Source organism: Melanaphis sacchari, unplaced genomic scaffold, assembly GCF_002803265.2.
Source record: "Melanaphis sacchari strain LSU unplaced genomic scaffold, SCAv2.0 Contig1441_pilon_pilon, whole genome shotgun sequence".
In the NCBI taxonomy this organism is placed as follows: Eukaryota; Metazoa; Arthropoda; class Insecta; order Hemiptera; family Aphididae; genus Melanaphis; species Melanaphis sacchari.
The window spans coordinates 13,044-24,351 of record NW_020270616.1 but is presented as its reverse complement, the minus strand read 5'-3'; the positions used below and the strand labels follow the sequence as shown (position 1 = coordinate 24,351).

General features: G+C 22.5%; 1 protein-coding gene and 1 long non-coding RNA gene across 2 annotated transcripts; one reads left to right on the top strand and one right to left on the bottom strand.

The window, feature by feature from the left end:
- Nucleotides 1-676: 676 nt before the first annotated feature.
- Nucleotides 677-1,664, bottom strand: LOC112591843. Its single transcript, XR_003114528.1, has 3 exons — nucleotides 1,624-1,664; nucleotides 1,445-1,525; nucleotides 677-1,366 (listed from the first exon to the last, which is right to left on the bottom strand). It is a non-coding gene; the product is annotated as an uncharacterized LOC112591843 (long non-coding RNA).
- Nucleotides 1,665-2,974: 1,310 nt separating this feature from the next.
- LOC112591844 (collagen type IV alpha-3-binding protein-like) lies at nucleotides 2,975-9,358 on the top strand. Its single transcript, XM_025335781.1, has 8 exons — nucleotides 2,975-2,987; nucleotides 5,719-5,843; nucleotides 5,912-6,064; nucleotides 6,947-7,147; nucleotides 7,254-7,479; nucleotides 7,552-7,760; nucleotides 7,947-8,079; nucleotides 8,977-9,358. Exons 1-8 carry the CDS (start codon nucleotides 2,975-2,977, stop codon nucleotides 9,102-9,104), a joined length of 1,188 nt encoding a protein of 395 aa, XP_025191566.1. The 3' UTR covers nucleotides 9,105-9,358.
- Nucleotides 9,359-11,308: the final 1,950 nt, after the last annotated feature.

Genomic DNA, 11,308 nt, shown 5'->3' with positions numbered 1-11,308 from the left:
AAGTTATTACAACATTTTTATTTTTTATCACAAAAGTATACTTTTTTTAGTCATTATTAATATCAATTAATCAAAATAAATATTCTTAAGTTTAACAATTATTAAAAATTAAAAATCAAACTTGTTCAATAATTTAAGAATAATTTAATGATAATTTTAAAACCAAGCAATATTTAAAAAAATAAACATTCAATAAATTTTGATTTACTTGTATTTTATTATTTTCACACATTATCAATATGTATAGGTAAGTTATAACAATAATAACAATATAATGTTTTATATTATAATTTTTATAATACTGTAAAAAAAAAAATAAGTAGAGTTTTGTTACTCTTTAAAATCATTGAATTGAGCATATAATATTAAAACTATTTGTTTAATGTTTCAACTTATCTAATTTTAATTTGTGTTTCATCATTATTTAAATTACTTCTTTGACTGTATAAGTGATAAACCCAAATAATAAATTCAAAATATTCATTAACAGTTGAATAAATTGAGTACAGAAATAAACAATAGATAATTATTGTAGTCTACCCTGAATAAATATTTATTAGTAATAGCTTATTAATAGGGCTAAGTTACATAAATTGAGAGCTCATTTATCTTGACAAAAATATAATATATTAAAATATAAAATATTTTTTAAAAATTGGATGCTATACCTATTAATATATTTTTATTTATATTTTTAAATGTATAAAACAAGCAAAATTATTTTAGTGTTAAGTCTTTATCAACTAAATGGATATGATTTTGTAATTTCCACATCTTACAATGAACTATAGTTTGTAGTTATAAATTATAAATAATTAAACTACTTTATATACTCTATTCAGGATAAGGACTGTGCATAATAACTAGTTATTATTGGTGGCTATCAATCAATACCAGTATGTCACCTTACCAATTTTATCATGTGTATACTTGACATCTGCTGTGTATATAGTAAATTAATTGTCATATATTTTTTAAATTTTAACTATCTGTTTATTATATTGGTCTAAGTCAGCAGTTTCCATTTTTTTTTCTAGCTGGTAAAGTCCTTTTGTTGGATCAAATTTAGCTATAATGCATTTCTGTGAATATCATAAGAAATATGATAACAATGTAAATTAATTCTCACTAGTAGCAGGTGTTTTAGGCATATTTTATTTATCTATCATTCAATAATTTAGCTTAAAATATACAGAGTGTGTTAAGTAATTTTATACAAAACAATGTTTTATCTTTTTAACTACATTAAATTAAATATTTTTATTTTTGTATGAGCCATGGTGCCTCTTGATTCTATAATGTACCCACAGTACATATATTGGGAATCACTGATCTAAGTTATTTAAAAATATCTTTCATAATAAACCTATTTAAATTAATTTAAAAAAAAAAAAACATAATGACTGATAATATAACATCTTTAAAAACATTAGATTGCACTTACTTTAGACATTCAGTATTGGTTATAAGTATCATCATATTATGTTCGATATGATTCAAAGTGTTCATGTTTATTTAATTAATGCTTAGAAAATAAAAAAAAATATATTAAATTACAGACATTTCAAAGTTGCTTTTCTTTAATTCTATATTTTATTTAATTGATTTGTGTTTTATACTCACTTTTTAAAGTTTTTGCAGTAACAAATTCAGACAACAATTTTAAGTAAAAAAATGTAGAAATTATTTATTTAAATTTTTTTTTAAATTTATAAGTATTTTGAATTCTAAATCTAACAATAAAGTTAGTATGTAAGATAATTTATTATTGGGTATTCGCCTATGTATAGTTAATTAATATGACGTGTGTACTACATTCTAGAATTAGTATGTATAGTATGTATTGTACCCACTTGTAATCTATCTACACTACATTCTGTAAGATAATTTAAATATAATAAAACTAAAGCTTTAACTATATCCCCTACAAGTTATAACTGATATATTATATCTTTCCCCACTAGTAGGAAAATATAATAGGAATCGTAATGCCATCATTATTATATTGCCACAGATTATATTTGTTATATTATATTTATATTGGTTTCAAAAATGTTACTATCACAATTATATTTTAATTTTATCAATTACTCATTATTCATTTAATTACTTATCAGATGTCTAATACGTCAAAACTCTGATATCTGAATTATTTATAATTAAAAATATGTATAAATCACCTACCTATTTAATTAATAGGGTTAGGAGGACAAAGTAGTATAAATTTAAATTCAAATATATTAAATAATGATAGCCAATTTTATTTTTATATTTTGAAGTTTATATAATGAATTTAAATTAAATTAAGATTATAAGTTTACTCACATTTTTTTGTCTTAGTATACTTTGTAAATGAAAACTTATTCATACTCAAATATTTATGTGCATAAAATTATCAAATTTTATCATATAAAGTGTAGCAATACACTTGATAATATAAAGCTCATAATATAATATATTAATTTGTTAAAAATAATAAAAATTAAAGAGTGTAATAAAGTGTATGTAATAAGGCAATAATCATTAAGGAAGTAAATGTGTACATACTTATTGTTTTAATCTTTTTATTAGAGTTTAATTTATTGTTTTTTTTAGATAACGTATGATGATAAAAGTTATTTTTACAATATAATAAAACATGAATAACATATTTCTGATATAATTTTAATGTAGTATTTAAAAGTTACTAACCAAATGTTCAAGCTTTTTGAGAAAGAAGTTAAAATATTTTATTTTTATTGTGAATATGATTATTGAAAAAAAAAATGTATAAGATGGGTATTTTTGAATATGATTAATAAAGAAACACTAATTAATATATATATACATAGTTAAAATATACCAATAAATTGTACAAACACCACTTACCTGTTTACTTTTAAAACAAAATATATGCCAGTCAATTTTTTTAAGTGTACATATTATATTATATATATATATATATTATTGTACTATGTAGGTATATTTAATTAACATGTTCAAAGAAGGCAATTGAAAAGTAGACTTTGTATATCACTAATAATGAAGCCACTGTATTTATTATAATATTATACTAAATATTTGTTAAAAAATACAACTATTATTAAAAACCTATTCAGATATTAACAATTAAACAGTAATAAATTATTTCTTGAATATATTTAGTTTTTAAATAATTCATTTATTTTTACTAACGTTAAAACAACATTTATTACAAAATATAATAGTATTATAGTATTATAACAGATTTATAATTAATGGTAATGCTTTAAGTAAATTAACTAATTAAAAAAATTGTTTGATGTTCAAATAAAAAAGTGATAGCTATCACTTCAAAAAATGTTATCGCTTATAAATCATTTTTTTTTTTACTTTCTGATAATCTATTAAGAAAATCAATAAATAATCTAAATAGTTTGAAGTACCATTTATTCTCCAATTTTTGATATTTGAAATGTTAAGGCTTAAAAATGTTTGAGCATTATCATCTATTCAAAAAATAGTTTACCAAAAAAAATGTAATTTTAAAAATAAAATAATATTTTCCCTGTTTTGATTAGAATCTAAAATATATGATTATTTAATTGTAATAAAATTAATAATTATTTATTATTCTAGATTGTAGTACCTAATAAAAAGTTTAGTATAATATTCTTTTGCATAAAATGAAGAATTGTGTAGAATTATTAACTGACATAAATATAATATTGTCATAGTTTTTTAGCAGTAGTTATAATAACTTTTTTATATTTTTGTGTAACATTACTGATATTACTGGTATTTAATTTCATATTACTTACTATATGTATAATGGTTTTCAATAGTTATTATCAAATAACATATTTCAGTTGAATTTTTATTTGTGACCTTTTTAAGTTAGAAATGTTGAGGTGTAATACAACAATAGACAATAGTATTTGTTATAGAAAAAAATTATGCTGTATAATAATGTTAGATATGTAAATATGTTTTATTTACATGCCCTTTAAAAAAAAAAAAAATGTTATTTAGTCACATAAATTAATTTAAACACGACAGTGCTGTTACACTAATGTTAAAGTAAAACAGCTAAACATTACTTTATTTCAAATTTTTATTAAAAAACTAAGCAACTAACATAATATAGTGTATTATTTGTATATTCATTCTTAGCCTTTTAATTAATTATTACCACACACATTCTGTTGGCCATGACTCATGATATTTTAAATATGTTATCAATATTATAAGTATGTGTTAACAATTTATTATTATAGAATATATTGCATTTAATTTAAAATTTCCAATTTCTTGTTTAACTTTATACATATAATTTAAGTATTTAAATAGTAAATAGTAAGTATTTGTCATTAAGATCCTGTTTATCTTTATTATAATTATTGTTATTTATTTATGTAACTAATGCAAATATAAAAGGTGATTCTTTCATCACAAACCACTCATTATTTCAAAATTTAATAGTTTTTGAAAATATAGTTTTTATATAATTTTTAGTCAAAATAAAACATTTTTTTCTTTTTTTTTTTAAACTATTTTTTTTAATATTTTTATTATTATATTTTACTTAAATTTTTTATTATTTTGAATGACAACATACATTATTAATTTTATATTCAGAAGCAGAATATTTTTCAGAGTATTTCGATTTATAAAAATCGAAATATAGACTAGTAGTCTTTGAGGAATTATATGCCTTGAAAGTAATTGGTGAGTGGAGTATTAGACCGACATTTTACGAGGTATCCTCACTATTACACTTCGTTCACCCAAACTTTAGATATTTATAACTCATAAATTACTCATCTAAATTTTTATTTTTATAAATTAAAATACTGAAAATAATAATCTGTTTCAGGATGTGAAATTAAAAATATATGTATCATTAAAAAAAGTAAAAAACTTAAAAACAATATTATTTAAAATAAATGTTTTATTTTAATTGAAAATCATGTAAAAATATATTTTTAAAAACTTTTATAGATTTTTAATAATGAATGGTCCGTGATGAAAAAAACCACCTTATATATTATACTTTATATACCTTCTACATTATACAATTGTCATTTGTCACCTGTAGAAAAACTGATAAAATTATTATTATGTAAGAATAAACAATCATAATATGTTTTGTTGTGCATACTTATAACTATAATTATTATTTAAAATAAGACTTAGTTGGAATCTACACAATATAGGTCAATGGATATTACTACAATTAATGAATGTTATCATAAAACAAATATTTATGATTAAATATAAATGAATAAAGTATAAATATAATTGTTGAGATGTTTGTTTTAATTTGTAAATAAAAATGGGTTGTTATTTGTTAATTTAAAAGTATTCAAACAAAATGATTATAAAAAATAATTTTAGAATTTTTTTAAAATAAATAAATGTTTAAGTGATTGAGTAATCGGTGAACCCAAATTAATCATATTTTGTTTTACTGTGTTTTATTAAATAATTTAAATTTATAATACCTAATATAAGTTATTATATAACATGTTTCAACTTTTAATCATATTCAAACCATTTTGTTTAGGCATATGCATTCTATTTGGTACCTACTTATTTATTCTATGCATTCAGCTTGAAACTCTTAGGAACAATATTCATTTGTTAGTAATTAGTATTTGTATACATGTATATTTACTATATTTATCAACTTAAATGTTTCTTTTGTTTATGTTTCTAATACTATATATTAATAAAAATATTTATTTTTATTTTTTTTAGAAGGTGTATCAAAAAGTGAATCTTATCAAAAATATACATGTGAAGCTTTAGATTTTAAAGGTGAAGCAGTAGCATTTAAAGCAACATCATCTGGAATCTTAGAAATTTTAAGACATTGTATTGAAGTATGCTATAAGCTGAAAATAAAATTTATTTATTTCATTTTTTAATATACATATAATTATTTGTCCAGGTTATGAATCAAAGAGAGACAGCATGGGAATCTATGCTGGAGAAAGAAATAAATAACCGAAAAGATTTAGAAGAAGTAGTGCGAACATTATCTCTAGTCGATGGGCTCACAGATCAAGAAAGAGCCCAAGTACTTTCTGGAGCTGATTTAACTGTATGTATAAATAACTATCTATTTAGATTTTTCATTATTTCTTTATAAATTATACAATTGCATTAAAGGTAAAAGTATTCAATATCATCATAATTATAAAGCATAGAAAAATTACTAAAAAAGTTATCCATAACAATTAATATTTACAAAAATAAATGCATCATGAAATGTTCATAATGAACTTGTGTTTTTATAAGGTCATATTTATTGAACTGATCGTAGTCCAAATATTGTATTATCAATTTATGGTAAAAGTAGATATGGAATAATGTTAAGATAAAAAAAAATGAATTGCTACTTCTAATGTTAGTTAATTATTAGTTATTACTTTTAATCAGTACCTAACATTCACTTAACGTTAACTTTTATAGACTAAATTCAACTGCTTAATTTTTTTAAGTTGCCGGTTTTTGTGTAAAGTTCATAATGAATTCTATTTCTAAAAAGGTAATATTATATAATAACATATTTAATATACTTAAAAGTATACTTTTATGATTTAAGATTGAAATGAGTATTTGCAACAATAATTTAAGCATTTTTTCTATTATTGAATGTAGACAAAAAAACAAATATGTAAAATTATTCACTCTTCCATTCAGATAACTCAGTAAATTAACATAAAATGTATTAATAATAATTGTTTGTTCATTAGGTAGTATTAAATTAAAAATTATATGCCTACTTTATTTTAAAAAGTTAATAAACTTATTTTATTTCATCAAATTAAAAACTATTCTTTGTGATTTATTTTTAATTAAAATTTATTTAAGGATTTATTACACAAGTAAATTAGATAACTTGATCATATATTATTTGAATGTTTTAGTTTGCAACTATTGTTTTTTTGCTCAATAGTATATTATTTGTTTCATTATGCAGGAACATTCTACTTTGGCGGAGGATGAATTTTATGATGCTGTTGAATCATCCAATGATAATTCTGCTGAGGATGCCAAACAAAGAAAAGATCAGTTATTACAGTGTACTAAAAATAATGTTCAAACAACTGAGACCAATTGGGGTGAGCTGGTTAGAGCTGCTGCCACAAATGCTTCTTTGAAACATAAATATTGGCCAGAAGTAATGCTAATTTTTGATATTATATATTGATAAATTTGTATTTTGTTTATTTTTGTATTAAATTTTAACAGTATAATTGAGTTATTTCATAATTTTATGTGTTAAGATTGAACGAGTAGTTGCCGAACAAATTAGATCAGCTCGAATGGGTCTCGGCAAAGGAGCTTGGCAATTATTTGTCGAAGACGGAGAAATGAAGATGTACCGAAGAGAAGTTGAAGAAGACGGATTAGTTGTTGATCCTCTGAAAGCAACTCATCAAGTGAAAGGAATCACTGGCCGAGAATTATGTCATTACTTTTTTTATCCTGAATACAGATATGATTGGGAAGGTATTAAAATATTATAATTTACAAATTTTTTAACCAACTAAAAGTTTAATATATTTTATTTAAAATCTACAGGTACATTAGAAACAATGAATGTTGTTGACAAAATTGCTGAAGACACAATATTATTCCATCAGATACACAAACGTATTTGGCCTGCAGCACAACGTGATGCTACATTTTGGTCACATCTTACCCATGTTCCTGATGAAGAGAATAAGTCTGAAGACAGCCCTCATATATGGGCAACTGTCAACAGTTCAGTAGAATTACCATCACATCCTGTATGTTATTAAACTATTAAAAAAATGACTTAGTAATATTTTTATTTTATATATTTAATTCTTGATTAGTATTAACTTATTACATTACTAAATTCAATAACATATTTTTGAAAACAATTCAATTTAATATCACAAAATTCAGTAGGTTATTGACATTTTTAAAATTCATGTTTTATTTATTTTCAGCCTAATGGAGGTAAACAAGTTCGTATTTATCTGACCATTATTCTTATGGGTCAAACAATCATATCTCCTGCAGCAAAGGGTCGTGAGATAAAACGAGATGATATTACATGTAAAATTACCTATTGTGCTGTTGGTAAGAACATAATTTTCTTATAATTTTTTTATTTAAAATGCTACAGATTTCAGTTGAATTGTAATTAGCAGTATTATTGCTTAGGTCTAAAAGTACAATTTTATTTTATTTGTAAGACTTTTAGCTATAAAAATGTTTTTGATTTTTGAAATTTCTTTTAATTAAATATTAAATTAACCATATCTAAATTAAGTATAACTTATTTATTGAATAGATTTTTCATTGGTATAAGTTTTAAGAGAAACCATCAAAATTAAGATTTATGACTGCCTCTAAATCAATAATATCAGTTAGGTCAAAATTAAGTTTTCTTTATGTGCTTAAAATTTATTTACATACTCAGCAGAAAATTTATGCTTAGACATGTAGTTTCACTACATAGTAGGCATATAGACCACAAATGGTTTATTTAAGAGGTTAGTACTGACTGCAACATGACAAAAACTAATAATTTCTGCTTATATTTTTCATTATAAATACAATTTATAAATTTTATATTTTACATAACCTGATCAAAAATTAATGTGGGCTAAGCGCCAAGAATTATGGTAACAATATTATAAAGCAATTTTCAGCTGACAATGATTAATATATACTCTCACATTATATGTTATGTATTATTTTATAATATTTTTATATACATATCTATGTTTATATTGTATAATTAGTATAATGCTATACTATGGTTAACTTTATTTTGGACATTTAAGAATAGGAATAATAAATGTTTTTATGTCTACCCTCAAATAATTTGAGTTCTATAAAATTGACCGAGGTTTTAAACTTGATTATCTCAAAAAGTTAAATTGGTCATTTTTAATTTATAATACGACACAGTACTCAGTATAAAATTGAATTCTATTAATATAAAGTTGTGCAAACTATTTCGGTTTACAGTGAATCCAGGCGGTTGGGCACCATCTTCTGTTCTCAGGGCTGTATACAAACGAGAGTATCCAAAATTCTTGAAACGTTTCACTGCTTATGTGTTGGAAAAAACAAAAAACTTGCCAATTAAACTTTAAAATAACATAATGATCATATCATTGAATCTTTTTGTTCTGTATAAATTGGTTAAATTCTTTATCTATTTAATTATTGTTATTACTAGTAATGTTTTTCCATTTTTGCTTTCATTGTGTTGTTTGGTATATTTGTATACATAATATGCTGTGTATAATATGTTAAAGATGAACCTGGAATTTATAGTAGACTATTATTTTATTAATAAATTATTGTAAGTATATTATGTTGTGGCTTCCACATTATACCATAAACCATACAAATTATTTAGTTTATTTGAGTTTTAAGTTTTATAAATGCATTTTTCATTGTAATCTGTTTTTTAATTATTTATTTACTATCTACTCAATGTAATATTAATATACATACATTTTTTTAAATATTTTTTTTTTTATATATATCTAAATAACAATGGTGTCCTGTAATATGTTAAACATAAACTTGGAATCCATTATAAACTATTATTTTATTAATGAATTATTGTGAACATATGACGTGGCTTCCACATTATTGTACCAAAAACTATAATAATTATTTAGTTTATTTGAATTTTAAGTTTTAAAATTACAAATTTCATTGTAATCTGATTTTAAATATGTATTTACTATCAACTCACTGTAATATTATTATTCATTAAAAAAAAAAAAAATTATTACATAACAATTTAAACGATGTCCTGTCATTTTGAAGCGCGTTAAACTTGGTCATTTGGGTGAACAATAATTGGGCACATGTGATATTTCGATGTAAAATGAAAAAATAAAAATGAAAATAGTCATAAAAAAAAGTCTGGAATTACTTAGCCCAATACCTTTCAATGTCCCTTAAACTAGTGTGTCACAACTCACAAATGTTATACATTAATATTAATACCAAATTACAATGGATCAACATCAATCAATAGAATGTAATTTAGTAAATAATTTAAATAAATGTATGATAATGAAATCAGGTTAAAATCACTGATTTAGTTCTGTAAACGGTTCCTATTTAATATTAAGATTGTCACATATTTTTATTTTCTTTGTATAATTATAAAAATACAATTCTGAGCCCAAAGTTATAGGTTTATAATTACTAATAAATAAATGGATGCAAAGTGTGAAATGTGTAACATAAAATATAACTTGTCATATTAAATTATTTATGGTAATATTTATAAAACTATAAATTGTGGGCAATACCTTAAAGCATTTTGTTGGTTGTGAAATTATTTATAACTCATAAGTCATAACTATGATATATAGATATCTGATTTTTTTTTTTTTTTGCATCGAAAACGATGAACAGTTATGACTCATAACTTATGAGTAATATGATTGATAACAAAGGGTATCACAAATCACAATCATCTAACATATTCAATTGTTATTTTAATGTAAAATTGTCATATCTGCGTAATAAGTTAACTAATAAGTGCTGTACACCGTATATAATATATAAATATTTTATTTTTATTTTTTTGTTTAGCATCGAAATTAACTTGCGCCCAAATGTAGCGGCGTCAAAATCGCATGAGCCAAAATGTCGCATGCACTCATTGCAGTCGTTCGTTTAATATAAAACCGCGTTTACTTGACGCACGTTGAAATGACGTACATTCAATATAAACATTATATCTTTGTAAACTGCTATTAACTTCATGGTGTTTGTTACCATAGAAATGCTTGAACGTGACAATAATGTCAATGGATTAGATATAGAACTGAATGTTGTTCACTAGCTTATTTAATTTAATTTTTTGTTGTTCGTTTTTATATTTATATACCTACTGCCTGAAAATGTGAATAATATGGATATAATCCTGTTTATAACTTATGTACCTATGTGATAACTGAAGATATCCTATAGTATGTATAATGTATTTTCATCTTTTATATATAAAAAAAAAAAAAATGTAATTTGAACCATTCAATATGAAAAATAATAATGTTGTCATCTGCTTGATACATATTTACCTAAGTTTTAAAAATAAATTCACACAACGCGTTATCCAAAACATCAAAAGCGTGTATTTTTTGCCTCCGTATCGTTTCTTCGTAATACCTATTATAGATTTTCATCACGGTTTCTTATGTGTTTTGGGGTTGTTGATAGCGATTAGTGTAGTTTCGTTGTCCTAACAACCCGCACAGCGCATAATAACTATACGTCTATGCATATAGGTACGAGGTACCTACAGTAAAGCTGTAGAAGTTGCCGCCTC

Excerpts from the sequence above, each read along its gene's own strand:
- LOC112591844 (XM_025335781.1), top strand. Across the intron at positions 6,065-6,946 it reads TTTCTGGAGCTGATTTAACT|GAACATTCTACTTTGGCGGA; the intron begins GTATGTATAAAT and ends TTCATTATGCAG. Across the intron at positions 7,480-7,551 it reads ATACAGATATGATTGGGAAG|GTACATTAGAAACAATGAAT; the intron begins GTATTAAAATAT and ends TAAAATCTACAG.